This window comes from Panulirus ornatus, chromosome 6 (assembly GCF_036320965.1).
Source record: "Panulirus ornatus isolate Po-2019 chromosome 6, ASM3632096v1, whole genome shotgun sequence".
In the NCBI taxonomy this organism is placed as follows: domain Eukaryota; kingdom Metazoa; phylum Arthropoda; class Malacostraca; order Decapoda; family Palinuridae; genus Panulirus; species Panulirus ornatus.
Window position 1 is genome coordinate 43,611,027 of NC_092229.1, and position 21,150 is coordinate 43,632,176.

Here is a 21,150-nt window from a genome sequence, read left to right on the forward strand (position 1 = left end):
TATTCTTATGAAAAGATGTCAGTCAGTCTCTGATCATCCGAGTTTTTTGAAAGTGTGCCTTCAATAATGATAGTTGGATGGCTCTTGTTGTGTGGGGTGGATGGGAAAGTAACATGCCGGAGAATGGCGTCTTCCTGTTGACAACAAGACATGTTCTCTGCCCACTAACTGGAAGCTGCTGGCTGGCTGTAAATGCTGGGAGTAATACATGACTCCGCTTGCTAAACGGCAGGTGAAAATTCTCCTATCCAGAGGGTGTCCATTACTTTCTTCTGTTGTGGTTTGATTTTATGACTTTTGATGTTTGTCAAGTCAGCTCTGATCAGATTGCAATATGGCCATACCTGTTTATTGTTGTGAACACCTATAAAACTAAGGTAGGAGAAAAGATAGAACATTGGAAGGATCCAAGTGAGGAGTGCTCAGTCTTCTTCGGAGGCTCAGGCTGGGGTGCCTGAATGTGCATGGATATGACCAGGAGAAGAGAGAGTGAGCAAGTACCTCTGGGAGAGAGGAACCTGGATGTTATGGCTCTGAGTGAAACTAGCTCAAAGGGGAAGTGGGAAGTGTGGTTTGGAAATGCCTCGGGGGTAAAAAAGTCTGGCATTGTGTGTGGGTGTGAAGACGAGTCCAAAGGAGGGAGTGGCACTTCTCCCGAAGGAGGAGTTAATGGGGATGTGAAAGAGTGTAAGGAAGTGAGCACCAGACTAATGTGGATGAAAATGAAAATGATTGGCGAGAGATAGGTGATTGTATGTTCTTATTCACCTAGTAGTGGGAGGAGTAAGGCAAATGTTTAGGGAGGAGCTGTTTAAGTGCATCAGCAATTTTGATGTGAGGGATCGAGTGGATAGTCATGGGTGATCCGAATGCAAGGGTAGGTAATGTGGCAGTTGAGGTTATTATTGAAGGGTATGGAAGGTAACCATTGTGAATGAAATTGGTGAATACCTTGTGTAGTTGCTTGATGAAGAGGACTAGTGATTGGGAATACCTGGTTTAAAAAGAGGATATATATATATATATATATATATATATATATATATATATACAGCGCTGGTGGCTGATTCATGTGAGAAACTGCAGAAGCTGGTGACTGAGTTTGGTAAAGTGTGTGGAAGAAGAAAGTTAAGAGTAGATGTGAATAAGAGCAAGGTTATTAGGTACAGTAGGGTTAAGGGTCAAGTCAATTGGGAGGTGAGTTTGAATGGAGAAAAACTGGAGGAAGTGAAGTGTTTTAGATATCTGGGAGTGGATCTGGCAGCGGATGGAACCATGGAAGCGGAAGTGGATCATAGGGTGGGGGAGGGGGCGAAAATTCTGGGGGCCTTGAAGAATGTGTGGAAGTCGAGAACATTATCTCGGAAAGCAAAAATGGGTATGTTTGAAGGAATAGTGGTTCCAACAATGTTGTATGGTTGCGAGGCGTGGGCTATGGATAGAGTTGTGCGCAGGAGGATGGATGTGCTGGAAATGAGATGTTTGAGGACAATGTGTGGTGTGAGGTGGTTTGATCGAGTGAGTAACGTAAGGGTAAGAGAGATGTGTGGAAATAAAAAGAGCGTGGTTGAGAGAGCAGAAGAGGGTGTTTTGAAGTGGTTTGGGCACATGGAGAGGATGAGTGAGGAAAGATTGACCAAGAGGATATATGTGTCGGAGGTGTAGGAGAAGAGGGAGACCAAATTGGAGGTGGAAAGATGGAGTGTAAAAGATTCTGTGTGATCGGGGCCTGAACATGCAGGAGGGTGAAAGGAGGGCAAGGAATAGAGTGAATTGGAGCGATGTGGTATACCGGGGTTGACGTGCTGTCAGTGGATTGAATCAAGGCATGGAAAGCTGTGTAGGTATGTATATTTGCATGTGTGGACGTATGTATATACATGTGTATGGGGGGGTTGGGCCATTTCTTTCGTCTGTTTCCTTGCGCTACCTCGCAAACGCGGGAGACAGCGACAAAGTATAATAAAAAAAAAAAAAAATAAAAAAAATATAAAGTAAATGTGGTGTGGATGAGTCACTATTGGATTATGTAATTGATAGGCATACTAAAGAGAGACATTTAGACGCAAATGTGCTAAGAAGGGCAGCTGATGGAATGTTTGATCTCTTCTTAGTGGAGGCGAGGGTGAAAATGTAGAAGCTTTAGGAAAAAACAATTGTATTGGTAAGAAGGTGGTGAAAGAGAAACTTGGTAAAATGGCATGTGTAAGGAAATATAAGGAGAGGTTGGGTGAAACATGGCGAAAGGTAAGCGAAACTAGGAGAGTGGGAGAGGAGTGGGAGGTATATTGGGAAGCAGTGATTATATGTGCAAGTGTGTTGCAAGCGTACGGTGGGATGTGGGTGTGTTAGAAAGGGTAGTGGGAGGAGGGAGTTGAGGTTGTTTGTAAAAGACAAAAGAGAAAGTTATGGGAACCAGTGCGGGAGACTGGGAGATGTACGAAAGGAAACGGCAGAGATCATGAGGAAGATGCAGGGGTTGAACAATTGCAAATTGGAGTATGGGTGAAATAGTACAGTATCAGCAAACCTCCCGGAGAATTAGAAAATTTTTGGATGGAGGTGAATAGTTTGAGGAGAACAAATGGGAACATCAGTAAAGGGAGCACTTCGGGAAGTGGTACCAAGCAAAGAGGTGAGAAGGAGATGGGAGTTAGTATTTTGAAAGACTTTTGAATGTGGTAGATAATAGGATGGCAGCTTGTGATGTTTGGGATGCGGAGGTATGCGATTGGTTAATGAGATTTACAGTGGATGTATGGCTCTGAGGATTGACAGAATGCCTGTATAGTGCCGTTGTATACAGATAAGGGGAACAAAAGTGAAATTGCTTCAGAGTGGTGATAGAGAAGGTGGGGGCATGCAGAGAGCATTAGACTGGGTCATAACAAATTGGCTTCAGGAATGATACAGGACAAATTTGTGTGTGGCATTTATGGATCTGAAGAAAATGCATGATAGAAATGATACAGGTTATTTGTGGAAGGCTATATGAATACACACAGTGTGAGAGAAAGTTACATGTAAATTGATTTAAGGTAAAATCCAATAAAATATTAATATAATAACGAGCAGCAAGACTACCTTAAAAACAAATCCAAAGCTGCAGGCTCTGTCAGCCTTCGGGGTGGTAATGCTGTTCAAGTGGGTGTTGTTGTTGGAGCAGGTGTGACCGTGTTGTTGGTTATGGCTCAGGGTTGTGGCTGACCCCTCGCCGGACGGCGCCGGGGCCTTCTACCTGGCCGGCTCCTACGATGGCTCCCGACCTGGCGTGTTCTCCATCAACACCTACTACTACGATGCCCAGTGAGTCTCTTTGTGTGTGTGTCTGTATATGTATGTATATATATATATATATATATATATATATATATATATGTATAATAAAGTATAACAAAGTATAATAAAAAAAAAATAAATATATATATATATATATATATATTTATTTATATTTTTGCTTTGTCGCTGTCTCCCGCGTTAGCGAGGTAGCGCAAGGAAACAGACGAAAGAATGCCCCAACCCACCCACATACACATGTATATACATACACATCCACACACGCAAATATACATACCTATACATCTCAATGTACACATGTATATACACACACAGACATATACATATATACACATGTACATAATTCATACTGTCTGCCTTTATTCATTCCCATTGCCACCTCGCCACACATGGAATAACAACCCCCTCCCCCCTCATGTGTGCGAGGTAGTGCTAGGAAAGACAACAAAGGCCCCATTCGCTCACGCTCAGTCTCTACCTGTACCATGTAATAATGCACCGAAACCACAGCTCCCTTTCCACATCCAGGCCCCACACAACTTTCCATGGTTTACCCCAGACGCTTCACATGCCCTGGTTCAATCCATTGACAGCACGTTGACCCCGGTATACCAAATCGTTCCAATTCACTCTATTCCTTGCCCGCCTTTCACCCTCCTGCATGTTCAGGCCCCGATCACTCAAAATCTTTTTCACTCCATCTTTCCACCTCCAATTTGGTCTCCCACTTCTCCTCGTTCCCTCCACCTCTGACACATATATCCTCTTTGGTCAATCTTTCCTCACTCATTCTCTCCATGTGACCAGACCATTTCAAAACACCCTCTTCTGCTCTCTCAACCACACTCTTTTTATTTCCACATATCTCTCTCACCCTTACATTACTTACTCAATCAAACCACCTCACACCACATATTGTCCTCAAACATCTCATTTCCAGCGCCTCCACCCTCCTGCACACAACTCTATCCATAGCCCATGCCTCGCAGCCATACTACATTGTTGGGACCACTATTCCTTCAAACATACCCATTTTTGCTTTCCGAGATAATGTTCTCGAATTCCAAATATTCTTTAAGGCTCCCAGAATTTTCGCCCCCTCCCCCACCCTATGATTCACTTCCGCTTCCATGATTCCATCCGCTGCCAAATCCACTCCCAGATATCTAAAACACTACTTACCTCCCAATTGACTTAACCCTCAACCCTACTGTACCTAATAACCTTGCTCTTATTCACATTTACTCTTAACTTTCTTCTTTCACACACTTTATCAAACTCAGTCACCAGCTTCTGCAGTTTCTCACATGAATCAGCCACCAGCGCTGTATCATCAGCAAACAACAACTGACTCACTTCCCAAGCTCTCTCATCCACAACAGACTGCATACTTACCCCTCTTTCCAAAACTTTTGCATTCACCTCCCTAACAACCCCATCCATAAACAAATTAAACAACCATGGAGACATCACACACCCGTGCTGGAAACCTGCATTCACTGAGAACCAACCACTTTCCTCTCTTCCTACACATACACATGCCTTACATCCTCGATAAAAACTTTTCACTGCTTCTAACAACTTGCCTCCCACACCATATATTCTTAGTACCTTCCACAGAGCATCTCTATCAACTCTATCATATGCCTTCTCCAGATCCATAAATGCTACATACAAATCCATTTCCTTTTCTAAGTATTTCTCACATACATTCTTCAAAGCAAACAGCTGATCCACTCATCCTCTACCACGTCTGAAACCACACTGCTCTTCCCCAATCTGATGCTCTGTACATGCCTTCACCCTCTCAGTCAATACACTCCCATATAATTTACCAGGAATACTCAAAAAACTTATACCTCTGCAATTTGATCACTCACTCTTATCCCCTTTTGACTCTGTACAACGGCACTATGCAAGCATTCCGCCAATCCTCAGGCACCTCACCGTGAATCATACATACATTAAATAACCTTAGCAATCAGTCAACAATACAGTCACCCCCTTTTTAATGAATTCCACTGCAATACCATCCAAACCTGCTGCCTTGCCGGCTTTTATCTTCTGCAAAGCTTTTACAACCTCTTCTCTGTTTACCAAATCATTTTTCCTAACCCTCTCACTTTGCACACCACCTCGACCAAAACACCTTATATCTGCCACTCTATCATCAAACGCATTCAACAAACCTTCAAAATACTCACTCCATCTCCTCACATCACCACTGCTTGTTACCACCTCCCCATTACCCCCCTTCACTGAAATTCCCATTTGTTCCCTTGCCTTAATCACTTTATTTACCTCTTTCCAAAACATCTTTTTATTCTTCCTAAAATTTAATGATACTCTCTCACCCCAACTCATTTGCCTTCTTTTTCACCTCTTTCACCTTTCTTGACCTCCTGCCTCTTTCTTTTATACATCTCCCACTCATTTGTATTATTTCCCTGCAAAAATCGTCCGTCCAAATGCCTCTTTCTTCTCTTTCACTAATAATCTTACTTCTTCATCCCACCACTCACTGCCCTTTCTAATCTGCTCACCTCCGACTCTTCTCATGCCACAAGCATCTTTTGCGCAATCCATCACTGCTTCCCTAAATACATCCCTTTCCTCCCCCACTCCCCTTACGTCTGTTGTTCTCACCTTTTTCCATTCTGTATTCAGTCTCTCCTTGTAGTTCCTCGCACAAGTCTGCTTCCCAAGCTCACTTACTCTCACCACTTTCTTCACCCCCAACATTCTCTCTTCTTTTCTGAAAACCTCTACAAATCTTCACCTTTGCCTTCACAAGATAATGATCAGACATCCCTCCAGTTCCACCTCTCAGCATATTAACATCCAAAAGTCTCTCTATCGCGTGCCTATCAATTAACACGTAATCCAATAATGCTCTCTGGCCATCTCTCCTACTTACATACGTATACTTATGTATATCTCTTTTTAAACCAAGTATTCCCAATCACCAGTCCTTTTTCAGCACATAAATCTACAAGCTCTTCACCATTTCCATTTACAACACTGAACACCCCATGTATACCAATTATTCCCTCAACTGCCACATTACTCACCTTTGCATTCAAATCACCCATCAGTATAACACGGTCTTGTGCATCAAAACCACTAACACACTCCTTCAGCTGCTCCCAAAACACTTGCCACTCATGATCTTTCTTCTCATGCCCAGGTGCATATGCACCAATAATCATCCATCTCTCTCCATCAACTTTCAGTTTTACCCATATCAATCCAGAGTTTACTTTCTTACACTCTATCACATACTCCCACCACTCCTGTTTCAGGAGTAGTGCTACTCCTTCCCTCGCTCTTGTCCTCTCACTAACCCCTGACTTTACTTCCCATACATTCCCAAACCACTCTTCCCCTTTACCCTTGAGCTTCGTTTCACTCAGAGCCAAAACATCCAGGTTCCTTTCCTCAAACATACTACCTATCTCTCCTTTTTTCTCATATTGGTTACATCCACACACATTTAGACACCCCAATCTGAGCCTTCGAGGAGGATGAGCACTCCCCACGTGACTCCTTCTTCTGTTTCCCCTTTTACAAAGTTAAATACAAATATATATATATATACCTCTTCTCTGTTTACCAAATCATTTTCCCTAACCCCCTCACTTTGCACACCACCTCGACCAAAACACCCTATATCTGCCATTCTATCATCAAACACATTCAACAAACCTTCAAAATACTCACTCCATCTCCTCACATCACCACTACTTGTTATCACCTCCCCATTAGCCCCCTTCACTGAAGTTCCCATTTGCTCCCTTGTCTTATTCACTTTATTTACCTCCTTCCAGAACATCTTTTTATCCTCCCTGAAATTTAATGATACTCTCTCACCCCAACTCTCATTTGCCCTCTTTTTCACCTCTTGCACCTTTCGCTTGACCTCCTGTCTCTTTCTTTTATACATCTCCCACTCATTTGCATTTTTTCCCTGCAAAAATCATCCAAATGCCTCTTTCTTCTCTTTCACTATTAATCTTACTTCCATCCCACCACTCACTACCTTTTCTAATCAACCCACCTCCCACGCTTCTCATGCCACAAGCATCTTTTGCGCAGGCCATCACTGCTTCCCTAAATACATCCCATTCCTCCCCCACTCCCCTTACCTCCTTTGTTCTCACCTTTTTACATTCTGTACTCAGTCTCTCCTGGTACTTCCTCACACAAGTCTCCTTCCCAAGCTCACTTACTCTCACCACCCTCTTCACCCCAACATTCTCTCTTCTTTTCTGAAAACCCATACAAATCTTCACCTTCGCCTCCACCAGATAATGATCAGACATCCCTCCAGTTGCACCTCTCAGCACATTAACATCCAAAAGTCTCTCTTTCGTGCGCCTGTCACTTAACAGGCCGGCTTTGCGGAAGATGAAAGGCGGCAAGGCAGCAGGTTTGGATGGTATTGCAGTGGAATTTATTAAAAAAGGGGGTGACTGTATTGTTGACTGGTTGGTAAGGTTATTTAATGTAGGTATGACTCATGGTGAGGTGCCTGAGGATTGGCGGAATGCGTGCATAGTGCCATTGTACAAAGGCAAAGGGGATAAGAGTGAGTGCTCAAATTACAGAGGTATAAGTTTGTTCGGTATTCCTGGTAAATCATATGGGAGGGTATTGATTGAGAGGGTGAAGGCATGTACAGAGCATCAGATTGGGGAAGAGCAGTGTGGTTTCAGAAATGGTAGAGGATGTGTGGATCAGGTGTTTGCTTTGAAGAATGTATGTGAGAAATAATTAGAAAAGCAAATGGATTTGTATGTAGCAATTATGGATCTGGAGAAGGCATATGATAGAGTTGATAGAGATGCTCTGTGGAAGGTACTAAGAATATATGGTGTGGGAGGCAAGTTGTTAGAAGCAGTGAAAAGTTTCTATCGAGGATGTAAGGCATGTGTACGTGTAGGAAGAGAGGAAAGTGGTTGGTTCTCAGTGAATGTAGGTTTGCGGCAGAGGTGTGTGATGTCTCCATGGTTGTTTAATTTGTTTATGGTTGGGGTTGTTAGGGAGGTGAATACAAGAGTTTTGGAAAGAGTGGCAAGTATGCAGTCTGTTGTGGATGAGAGAGCTTGGGAAGTGAGTCAGTTGTTGTTCGCTGAAGATACAGTGCTGGCGGCTGATTCATGTGAGAAACTGCAGAAGCTGGTGACTGAGTTTGGTAAAGTGTGTGAAAGAAGAAAGTTGAGTAAATGTGAATAAGAGCAAGGTTATTAGGTACAGTGGGGTTGAAGGTCAAGTCCATTGGGAGGTGGGTTTGAATGGAGAAAAACTGGAGGAAGTAAAGTGTTTTAGATATCTGGGAGTGGATCTGGCAGCGGATGGAAACATGGAAGTGGAAGTGAATCATAAGGTGGGGGAGGGGGCGAAAATCCTGGGAGCCTTGAAGAATGTTTGGAAGTCGAGAACATTATCTGGGAAAGCAAAAATGGGTATGTTTGAAGGAATAGTGGTTCCAACAATGTTGTATGGTAGGAGGCTTGGGCTATGGATAGGGTTGTGCGCAGGAGGGTGGATGTGCTGGAAATGAGATGTTTGAGGACAATGTGTGGTGTGAGGTGGTTTGATTGAGTAAGTAATGTAAGGGTAAGAGAGATGTGTGGAAATAAAAAGAGCATGGTTGAGAGAGCAGAAGAGGGTGTTTTGAAATGGTTTGGGCACATGGAGAGAATGAGTGAGGAAAGATTGACCAAGAGGATATATGTGTCGGAGGTGGAGGGAACGAGGAGAAGTGGGAGACCAAATTGGAGGTGGAAAGATGGAGTAAAAAAGATTTTGAGTGATCGGGGCCTGAACATGCAGGAGGGTGAAAGGCGGGCAAGGAATAGAGTGAATTGGATCGATGTGGTATACGGTGTTGACGTGCTGGCAGTGGATTGAATCAGGGCATGTGAAGCGTCTGAGGTAAACCATGGAAAGTTTTGTGGGGCCTGGATGTAGAAAGGGAGCTGTGGTTTCGGGCATTATTGCATGACAGCTAGAGACTGCGTGTGAACGAATGGGGCCTTTGTTGTCTTTTCCTAGCGCTACCTCGCACACATGAGGGGGGAGGGGGATGGTATTCCATGTGTGGCGAGGTGGCGATGGGAATGAATAAAGGCAGACAGTGTGAATTGTGTGCATGGGTATACATGTATATGTCTGTGTGTGTATATATATGGGTACATTGAGATGTATAGGTATGTATATTTGCGTGTGTGGACGTGTATGTATATACATGTGTATGGGGGTGGGTTGGGCCATTTTTTTCGTCTGTTTCCTTGCGCTACCTCGCAAACGCCGGAGACAGCGACAAAGCAAAATAAGATAATTAATATATATATATATATATATATATATATATATATATATATATATATATATATATATATTTTTTTGCTTTGTCGCTGTCTCCCGCATTTGCGAGGTAGCGCAAGGAAACAGACGAAAGAAATGGCCCAACCCACCCCCATACACATGTATATACATACGTCCACACACGCAAATATACATACCTACACAGCTTTCCATGGTTTACCCCAGACGCTTCACATGCCCTGATTCAACCCACTGGCAGCACGTCAACCCCGGTATACCACATCGATCCAATTCACTCTATTCCTTGCCCTCCTTTCACCCTCCTGCATGTTCAGTCCCCGATCACACAAAATCTTTTTCACTCCATCTTTCCACCTCCAATTTGGTCTCCCACTTCTCCTCGTTCCCTCCACCTCCGACACATATATCTTCTTGGTCAATCTTTCCTCACTCATTCTCTCCATGTGCCCAAACCATTTCAAAACACCCTCTTCTGCTCTCTCAACCACACTCTTTTTATTTCCACACATCTCTCTCACCCTTACATTACTTACTCGATCAAACCACCTCACACCACATATTGTCCTCAAACATCTCATTTCCAGCACATCCACCCTCCTGCGCACAACTCTATCCATAGCCCACGCCTCGCAACCATACAACATTGTTGGAACCACTATTCCTTCAAACATACCCATTTTTGCTTTCCTAGATAATGTTCTCGACTTCCACACATTCTTGAAGGCTCCCAGAATTTTCGCCCCCTCCCCCATCCTATGATTCACTTCCGCTTACATGGTTCCATCCGCTGCCAGATCCACTCCCAGATATCTAAAACACTTCACTTCCTCCAGCTTTTCTCCATTCACACTTTCTTCCCAATATATATATATATATATATATATATATATATATATATATATATATATATATATATTTATTTTTTATTTTGCTTTGTCGCTGTCTCCCGCGTTTGCGAGGTAGCGCAAGGAAACAGACGAAAGAAATGGCCCAACCCACCCCCATACACATGTATATACATACACGTCCACACACGAAAATATACATACCTATACATCTTAATGTACACATGTATATACACACACAGGCGCATACATATATACCCATGCACACAATTCACACTGTCTGCCTTTATTCATTCCCATCGCCACCTCGCCACACATGGAATACCATCCCCCTCCCCCCTCATGTGTGCGAGGTAGCACTAGGAAAAGACAACAAAGGCCCCATTCGTTCACACTCAGTCTCTAGCTGTCAAGCAATAATGCCCGAAACCACAGCTCCCTTTCCACATCCAGGCCCCACACAACTTTCCATGGTTTACCCCAGACGCTTCACATGCCCTGATTCAATCCACTGACAGCACGTCAACCCCGGTATACCACATCGATCCAATTCACTCTATTCCTTGCCCGCCTTTCACTCTCCTGCATGTTCAGGCCCCGATCGCTCAAAATCTTTTTCACTCCATCTTTCCACCTCTAATTTGGTCTCCCACTTCTCCTCATTCCCTCCACCTCTAACACATATATCCTCTTTGTCAATCTTTCCTTACTTATTCTCACAATGTGACCAAACCATTTCCAAACACACTCTCCTGCTCTCTCAACCACACTCTTTTTATTACCATACATCTCTCTTGCCCTATCATTACTTACTCGATTAAACCACCTCACACCACATATTGTCCTCAAACAACTCATTTCTAGCACATCCAACCTCCACCGCACAACTCTATCTATAGCCCACGCCTCACAACCATATAACATTGTTGGAGCCACTATTCCTTCAAACATACCCATTTTTGATTTCAAAGATAATGTTTTTGCCTTCCACACATTCTTCATCGCTCCCAGAACTTTCGCCCCCTCCCGCACCCTATGATTCACTTCCGCTTTTATGGTTCCATCCGCTGCCAAATCCACTCCCAGATATCTAAAACACTTCACTTCCTCCAGTTTTTCTCCATTCAAACTTACCTCCCAGTTGACTAGTCCCTCAACCCTACAGTACCTAATAACCTTGCTCTTATTCATATTTACTCTCAGCTTTCTTCTTTCACACACTTTACCAAACTCAGTCACCAGCTTCTGCAGTTTCTCACATGAATCAGCCACCAGCGCTGTATCATCATTGAACAACAACTGACTCACTTCCCAAGCTCTCTCATCCACAACAGACTGCATACTTGCCCCTCTTTCCAAAACTCTTGCATTCACCTCCCTAACAACCCCATCCATAAACAAATTAAATAACAATGGAGACATCACACACCCCTGCCGCAAACCTTCATTCACTGAGATCCAATCACTTTCCTCTCTTCCTACACGTACACATGCCTTACATCCTCGATAAAAACTTTTCACTGCTTCTAACAACTTGCCTCCCACACCATATATTCTTAATACCTTCCACAGAGCATCTCTATCAACTCTGTCATATACCTTCTCCAGATCCATAAATGCTACATAAAAATCCATTTATTTTTCAAGTATTTCTCACATACATTCTTCAAAGCAAACACCTGATCCACACATCCTCTACCACTTCTGAAACCACACTGCTCTTCCCCAATCTGATGCTCTGTACATGCCTTCGCCCGCTCAATTAATACCCTCCCATATAATTTCCCAGGAATATTCAGCAAACTTATACCTCTGTAATTTGAGCACTCACTTTTATCCCCTTTGCCTTTGTACAATGGCACTATGCAAGCATTCCGCCACTCCTCAGGCACCTCACCATGAATCATACATACATTAAATAGCCTTACCAACCAGTCAATAATACAGTCACCCCCTTTTTTAATAAATTCCACTGCAATACCATTCAAAATCCGCCGCCTTGCCGGCTTTCATCTTCCGCAAAGCTTTTACTACCTCTTCTATGTTTACCAAATCATTCTCCCTAACCCTCTCACTTGGCACACCACCTCGACCTAACCAAACCTAACCTAACCTAGTCTAGCCTAGCCTAACCTAACCTATCCTAACCCAACCTAACCTAACCCAACCTAACCTAACCTAACAAGCGAGAGCGGCGGCAACGGCGGCGGCCAACCCTCCTCCCTCACCGCGCGCATACCACACACACCGAGCCAGCCAGACACAGTCACCTTCTCACTCTCGCTTTCGATGACGCGCGTCCGACCCACCTCCCTCCCTTCCTCACACACGGTGGTGGTGGTGGTGAACATCAGTGGCCTATTATCGATCGACTCACATTGCGTCCGCGGAGTTTGACATCACTCACTAGATTACCGGTTGTTGTTTTAGTAAGTAGTGCGCGAGCGAGGGAACGGGCGGGTGGCGGCGGAGGAAAAGGCCGGACGACCCCCCTACCTCCCGCGCGCTCTCGCATTCCATACTACACACAAACACACACCCATATATATAGTTATATAATATATATATATATATATATATATATATATATATATATATATATATATTTTTTTTTTGAAAAAAAAAAATATATATATATATATATATATATATATATATATATATATTTTTTTTTTTTTTTTTTTTTGTCGCTGTCTCCCGCGTTTGCGAGGTAGCGCAAGGAAACAGACGAAAGAAATGGCCCAACCCACCCCCATACACATGTATATACATACGTCCACACACGCAAATATACATACCTACACAGCTTTCCATGGTTTACCCCAGACGCTTCACATGCCCTGATTCAATCCACTGACAGCACGTCAACCCCGGTATACCACATCGCTCCAATTCACTCTATTCTTTGCCCTCCTTTCACCCTCCTGCATGTTCAGGCCCCGATCACACAAAATCTTTTTCACTCCATCTTTCCACCTCCAATTTGGTCTCCCTCTTCTCCTCGTTCCCTCCACCTCCGACACATATATCTTCTTGGTCAATCTTTCCTCACTCATTCTCTCCATGTGACCAAACCATTTCAAAACACCCTCTTCTGCTCTCTCAACCACGCTCTTTTTATTTCCACACATCTCTCTTACCCTTACGTTACTTACTCGATCAAACCACCTCACACCACACATTGTCCTCAAACATCTCATTTCCAGCCCATCCATCCTCCTGCGCACAACTCTATCCATAGTCCACGCCTCGCAACCATACAACATTGTTGGAACCACTATTCCTTCAAACATACCCATTTTTGCTTTCCGAGATAATGTTCTCGACTTCCACACATTCTTCAAGGCTCCCAGAATTTTCGCCCCCTCCCCCACCCTATGATCCACTTCCGCTTCCATGGTTCCATCCGCTGCCAGATCCACTCCCAGATATCTAAAACACTTCACTTCCTCCAGTTTTTCTCCATTCAAACTCACCTCCCAATTGAATTGACCCTCAACCCTACTGTACCTAATAAGCTTGCTCTTATTCACATTTACTCTTAACTTTCTTCTTTCACACACTTTACCAAACTCAGTCACCAGCTTCTGCAGTTTCTCACATGAATCAGCCACCAGCGCTGTATCATCAGCGAACAACAACTGACTCACTTCCCAAGCTCTCTCATCCCCAACAGACTTCATACTTGCCCCTCTTTCCAAAACTCTTGCATTCACCTCCCTAACAACCCCATCCATAAACAAATTAAACAACCATGGAGACATCACACACCCCTGCCGCAAACCTACATTCACTGAGAACCAATCACTTTCCTCTCTTCCTACACGTACACATGCCTTACATCCTCGATAAAAACTTTTCACTGCTTCTAACGACTTGCCTCCCACTCCCACACCATATATTCTTAATACCTTCCACAGAGCATCTCTATCAACTCTATCATATGCCTTCTCCAGATCCATAAATGCTACATACAAATCCATTTGCTTTTCTAAGTATTTCTCACATACATTCTTCAAAGCAAACACCTGATCCACACATCCTCTACCACTTCTGAAACCACACTGCTCTTCCCCAATCTGATGCTCTGTACATGCCTTCACCCTCTCAATTAATACCCTCCCATATAATTTGCCAGGAATACTCAACAAACTTATACCTCTGTAATTTGAGCACTCACTCTTATCCCCTTTGCCTTTGTACAATGGCACTATGCACGCATTCCGCCAATCCTCAGGCACCTCACCGTGAGTCATACACACATTAAATAACCTTACCAACCAGTCAACAATACAGTCACCCCCTTTTTTAATAAATTCCACTGCAATACCATCCAAACCTGCTGCCTTGCCGGCTTTCATCTTCCGCAAAGCTTTTACTACCTCTTCTCTGTTTACCAACTCATTTTCCCTAACCCTCGCACTTTGCACACCACCTCGACCAAAACACCCTATATCTGCCACTCTATCATCAAACACATTCAACAAACCTTCAAAATACTCACTCCATCTCCTTCTCACATCACCACTACTTATCACCTCCCCATTTGCGCCCTTCACTGAAGTTCCCATTTGCTCCCTTGTCTTACGCACTTTATTTACCTCCTTCCAGAACATCTTTTTATTCTCCCTAAAATTTAATGATATTTTCTCACCCCAACTCTCATTTGCCCTTTTTTTCACGTCTAGCACCTTTCTCTTGACCTCCTGTCTCTTTCTTTTATACGTCTCCCACTCAACTGCATTTTTTCCCTGCAAAAATCGTCCAAATGCCTCTCTCTTCTCTTTCACTAATACTCTTACTTCTTCATCCCACCACTCACTACCCTTTCTAATCAACCCACCTCCCACTCTTCTCATGCCTCAAGCATCTTTTGCGCAATCCATCACTGATTCCCTAAATACATCCCATTCCTCCCCCACTCCCCTTACTTCCATTGTTCTCACCTTTTTCCATTCTGTACTCAGTCTCTCCTGGTACTTCCTCACACAAGTCTCCTTCCCAAGCTCACTTACTCTCACCACCCTCTTCACCCCAACATTCACTCTTATTTTTTGAAAACCCATACAAATCTTCACCTTAGCCTCCACAAGATAATGATCAGACATCCCTCCAGTTGCACCTCTCAGCACATTAACATCCAAAAGTCTCTCTTTCGCACGCCTGTCAATTAACACGTAATCCAATAACACTCTCTGGCCATCTCTCCTACTTACATAAGTATACTTATGTATATCTTGCTTTTTAAACCAGGTATTCCCAATCATCAGTCCTTTTTCAGCACATAAATCTACAAGCTCTTCACCATTTCCATTTACAACACTGAACACCCCATGTATACCAATTATTCCCTCAACTGCCACATTACTCACCTTTGCATTCAAATCACCCAACACTATAACCCGGTCTCGTGCATCAAAACCACTAACACACTCATTCAGCTGCTCCCAAAACACTTGCCTCTCATGATCTTTCTTCTCATGCCCAGGTGCATATGCACCAATAGTCACCCATCTCTCTCCATCAACTTTCAGTTTTACCCATATTAATCGAGAATTTACTTTCTTACATTCTATCACATACTTCCACAACTCCTGTTTCAGGAGTACTGCTACTCCTTCCCTTGCTCTTGTCCTCTCACTAACCCCTGACTTTACTCCCAAGACATTCCCAAACCACTCTTCCCCTTTACCCTTGAGCTTCGTTTCACTCAGAGCCAAAACATCCAGGTTCCTTTCCTCAAACATACTACCTATCTCTCCTTTTTTCACATCTTGGTTACATCCACACACATTTAGGCACCCCAATCTGAGCCTTCGAGGAGGATGAGCACTCCCCGCGTGACTCCTTCTTCTGTTTCCCATTTTAGAAAGTTAAAAAAAATACAAGGAGGGGAGGATTTCTGGCCCCCCGCTCCCTCTATATATATATATATATATATATATATATATATATATATATATATATATATTATATATCCCATGTCTCCATGGTTGTTTAATTTGTTTATGGATGGGGTTGTTAGGGAGGTAAATGCAAGAGTTTTGGAAAGAGGGGCAAGTATGAAGTCTGTTGGGGATGAGAGAGCTTGGGAAGTGAGTCAGTTGTTGTTCGCTGATGATACAGCGCTGGTGGCTGATTCATGTGAGAAACTGCAGAAGCTGGTGACTGAGTTTGGTAAAGTGTGTGGAAGAAGAAAGTTAAGAGTAACTGTGAATAAGAGCAAGGTTATTAGGTACAGTAGGGTTGAGGGTCAAGTCAATTGGGAGGTGAGTTTGAATGGAGAAAAACTGGAGGAAGTGAAGTGTTTTAGATATCTGGGAGTGGATCTGGCAGCGGATGGAACCATGGAAGCGGAAGTGGATCATAGGGTGGGGGAGGGGGCGAAAATTCTGAGGGCCTTGAAGAATGTGTGGAAGTCGAGAACATTATCTCGGAAAGCAAAAATGGGTATGTTTGAAGGAATAGTGGTTCCAACAATGTTGTATGGTTGCGAGGCGTGGGCTATGGATAGAGTTGTGCGCAGGAGGATGGATGTGCTGGAAATGAGATGTTTGAGGACAATGTGTGGTGTGAGGTGGTTTGATCGAGTGAGTAACGTAAGGGTAAGAGAGATGTGTGGAAATAAAAAGAGCGTGGTTGAGAGAGCAGAAGAGGGTGTTTTGAAGTGGTTTGGGCACATGGAGAGAATGAGTGAGGAAAGATTGACCAAGAGGATATATGTGTCGGAGGTGGAGGGAACGAGGAGAAGAGGGAGACCAAATTGGAGGTGGAAAGATGGAGTAAAAAAGATTTTGTGTGATCGGGGCCTGAACATGCAGGAGGGTGAAAGGAGGGCAATGAATAGAGTGAATTGGAGCGATGTGGTATACCGGGGTTGACGTGCTGTCAGTGGATTGAATCAAGGCATGTGAAGCGTCTGGGGTAAACCATGGAAAGATGTGTAGGTATGTATATTTGCGTGTGTGGGTGTATGTATATACATGTGTATGGGGGGGGGTTGGGCCATTTCTTTCGTCTGTTTCCTTGCGCTACCTCGCAAACGCGGGAGACAGCGACAAAGTATAATAAAGAAAATAATAATATTTTTTTTTTATATATATATATATATATATATATATTTTTTTTTTTTTTTTTTTTTATACTTTTTCGCTGTCTCCCGCATTTGCGAGGTAGCGCGAGGAAACAGACGAAAGAAATGGCCCAACCCCCATACACACGTACATACACACGTCCACACACGCAAATATACATACCTACACAGCTTTCCATGGTTTACCCCAGACGCTTCACATGCCTTGATTCAATCCACTGACAGCACGTCAACCCCTGTATACCACATCGCTCCAATTCACTCTATTCCTTGCCCTCCTTTCACCCTCCTGCATGTTCAGGCCCCGATCACACAAAATCTTTTTCACTCCATCTTTCCACCTCCAATTTGGTCTCCCTCTTCTCCTCGTTCCCTCCACCTCCAACACATATATCCTCTTGGTCAATCTTTCCTCACTCATTCTCTCCATGTGCCCAAACCATTTCAAAACACCCTCTTCTGCTCTCTCAACCACGCTCTTTTTATTTCCACACATCTCTCTTACCCTTACGTTACTTACTCGATCAAACCACCTCACACCACACATTGTCCTCAAACATCTCATTTCCAGCACATCCATCCTCCTGCGCACAACTCTATCCATAGCCCACGCCTCGCAACCATACAACATTGTTGGAACCACTATTCCTTCAAACATACCCATTTTTGCTTTCCGAGATAATGTTCTCGACTTCCACACATTTTTCAAGGCTCCCAAAATTTTCGCCCCCTCCCCCACCCTATGATCCACTTCCGCTTCCATGGTTCCATCCGCTGACAGATCCACTCCCAGATATCTAAAACACTTCACTTCCTCCAGTTTTTCTCCATTCAAACTCACCTCCCAATTGACTTGACCCTCAACCCTACTGTACCTAATAACCTTGCTCTTATTCACATTCACTCTTAACTTTCTTCTTCCACACACTTTACCAAACTCAGTCACCAGCTTCTGCAGTTTCTCACATGAATCAGCCACCAGCGCTGTATCATCAGCGAACAACAACTGACTCACTTCCCAAGCTCTCTCATCCCCAACAGACTTCATACTTGCCCCTCTTTCCAGGACTCTTGCATTTACCTCCCTAACAACCCCATCCATAAACAAATTAAACAACCATGGAGACATCACACACCCCTGCCGCAAACCTACATTCACTGAGAACCAATCACTTTCCTCTCTTCCTACACGTACACATGCCTTACATCCTCGATAAAAACTTTTCACTGCTTCTAACAACTTGCCTCCCACACCATATATTCTTAATACCTTCCACAGAGCATCTCTATCAACTCTATCATATGCCTTCTCCAGATCCATAAATGCTACATACAAATCCATTTGCTTTTCTAAGTATTTCTCACATACATTCTTCAAAGCAAACACCTGATCCACACATCCTCTACCACTTCTGAAACCGCACTGCTCTTCCCCAATCTGATGCTCTGTACATGCCTTCACCCTCTCAATCAATACCCTCCCATATAGTTTACCAGGAATACTCAACAAACTTATACCTCTGTAATTTGAGCACTCACTCTTATCCCCTTTGCCTTTGTACAATGGCACTATGCACGCATTCCGCCAATCCTCAGGCACCTCACCATGAGTCATACATACATTAAATAACCTTACCAACCAGTCAACAATACAGTCACCCCCTTTTTTAATAAATTCCACTGCAATACCATCCAAACCTGCTGCCTTGCCGGCTTTCATCTTCCGCAAAGCTTTTACTACCTCTTCTCTGTTTACCAAATCATTTTCCCTAACCCTCTCACTTTGCACACCACCTCGACCAAAACACCCTATATCTGCCACTCTGTCATCAGACACATTCAACAAACCTTCAAAATACTCATTCCATCTCCTTCTCACATCACCACTACTTGTTATCACCTCCCCATTTACGCCCTTCACTGAAGTTCCCATTTGCTCCCTTGTCTTACGCACCCTATTTACCTCCTTCCAGAACATCTTTTTATTCTCCCTAAAATTTACTGATAGTCTCTCACCCCAACTCTCATTTGCCCTTTTTTTCACCTCTTGCACCTTTCTCTTGACCTCCTGTCTCTTTCTTTTATACTTCTCCCACTCAATTTCATTTTTTCCCTGCAAAAAGCGTCCAAATGCCTCTCTCTTCTCTTTCACTAATACTCTTACTTCTTCATCCCACCACTCACTACCCTTTCTAAACAGCCCACCTCCCACTCTTCTCATGCCACAAGCATCTTTTGCGCAATCCATCACTGATTCCCTAAATACATCCCATTCCTCCCCCACTCCCCTTACTTCCATTGTTCTCACCTTTTTCCATTCTGTACACAGTCTCTCCTGGTACTTCCCCACACAGGTCTCCTTCCCAAGCTCACTTACTCTCACCACCTTCTTCACCCCAACATTCACTCCTCTTTTCTGAAAACCCATACTAATCTTCACCTTAGCCTCCACAAGATAATGATCAGACATCCCTCCAGTTGCACCTCTCAGCACATTAACATCCAAAAGTCTCTCTTTCGCACGCCTGTCAATTAACACGTAATCCAATAACGCTCTCTGGCCATCTCTCCTGCTTACATAAGTATACTTATGTATATCTCGCTTTTTAAACCAGGTATTCCCAATCATCAGTCCTTTTTCAGCACATAAATCTACAAGCTCTTCACCATTTCCATTTACAACACTGAACACCCCATGCATACCAATTATTCCCTCAACTGCCACATTACTCACCTTTGCATTCAAATCACCCATCACTATAACCCGGTCTCGTGCATCAAAACCGCTAACACACTCATTCAGCTGCTCCCAAAACACTTGCCTCTCATGATCTTTCTTCTCATGCCCAGGTGCATATGCACCAATAATCACCCACCTCTCTCCATCAACTTTCAATTTTACCCATATTAATCGAGAATTTACTTTCTTACATTCTATCACATACTCCCACAACTCCTGTTTCAGGAGTATTGCTACTCCTTCCCTTGCTCTTGTCCTCTCACTAACCCCTGACTTCACTCCCCAGACATTTCCAAACCACTCTTCCCCTTTACCCTTGAGCTTCGTTTCACTCAGAGCCAAAACATCCAGGTTCCTTTCCTCAAACATACTACCTATATATATATATATATATATATATATATATATATATATATATATATATATATATATATATATATTTATATATTGGTGTTTTTGCCATGGGATTCATCGTGTGGCTGGGAACTTACACGTATCTCAAGAGTTACTACTAGTGACACCAACTGCTCATTCTTCTGTAGCTCCTTCATTAAGCTGTTACCAGAAAATGGTGGGAGAAGTCAATTTCTTGCATTTTGTTATTTTTGTATTTTTCCTAATCTTTTTATCGTATTCATATTATGTTTCTTTTAATTTCTTGCATTATGCTTATGCAGAAAGTACTTTTATATTGCAGTATATTTGTTTGTCAGCTGTACCCACTTGCCTGTAGCATTTCTTAAAGATTTGAGTTATGTAACTGTTGCTCAGGCTTACTAATAGTTTTTGCATGTGTTTGCATGTTACACAGTATGTTAGTCAAG

At 43.3% G+C, this 21,150-nt stretch overlaps 1 protein-coding gene across 2 annotated transcripts in view; it reads left to right on the top strand.

Moving 5' to 3' along the window:
* LOC139749173 (uncharacterized) overlaps positions 1-21,150 on the top strand; it is an 85,885-nt gene that overhangs the window by 41,892 nt on the left and 22,843 nt on the right. The window contains exon 9 of one of the 2 annotated variants that reach the window (XM_071662832.1): positions 3,196-3,306. The exons of the other annotated variant lie outside the window; for it this stretch is intronic. Within the exon in view, the coding sequence (XP_071518933.1) occupies positions 3,196-3,306 (111 nt within the window). The remainder of the gene's footprint in view (positions 1-3,195; positions 3,307-21,150) is intronic. 2 annotated transcript variants of the gene reach the window in all.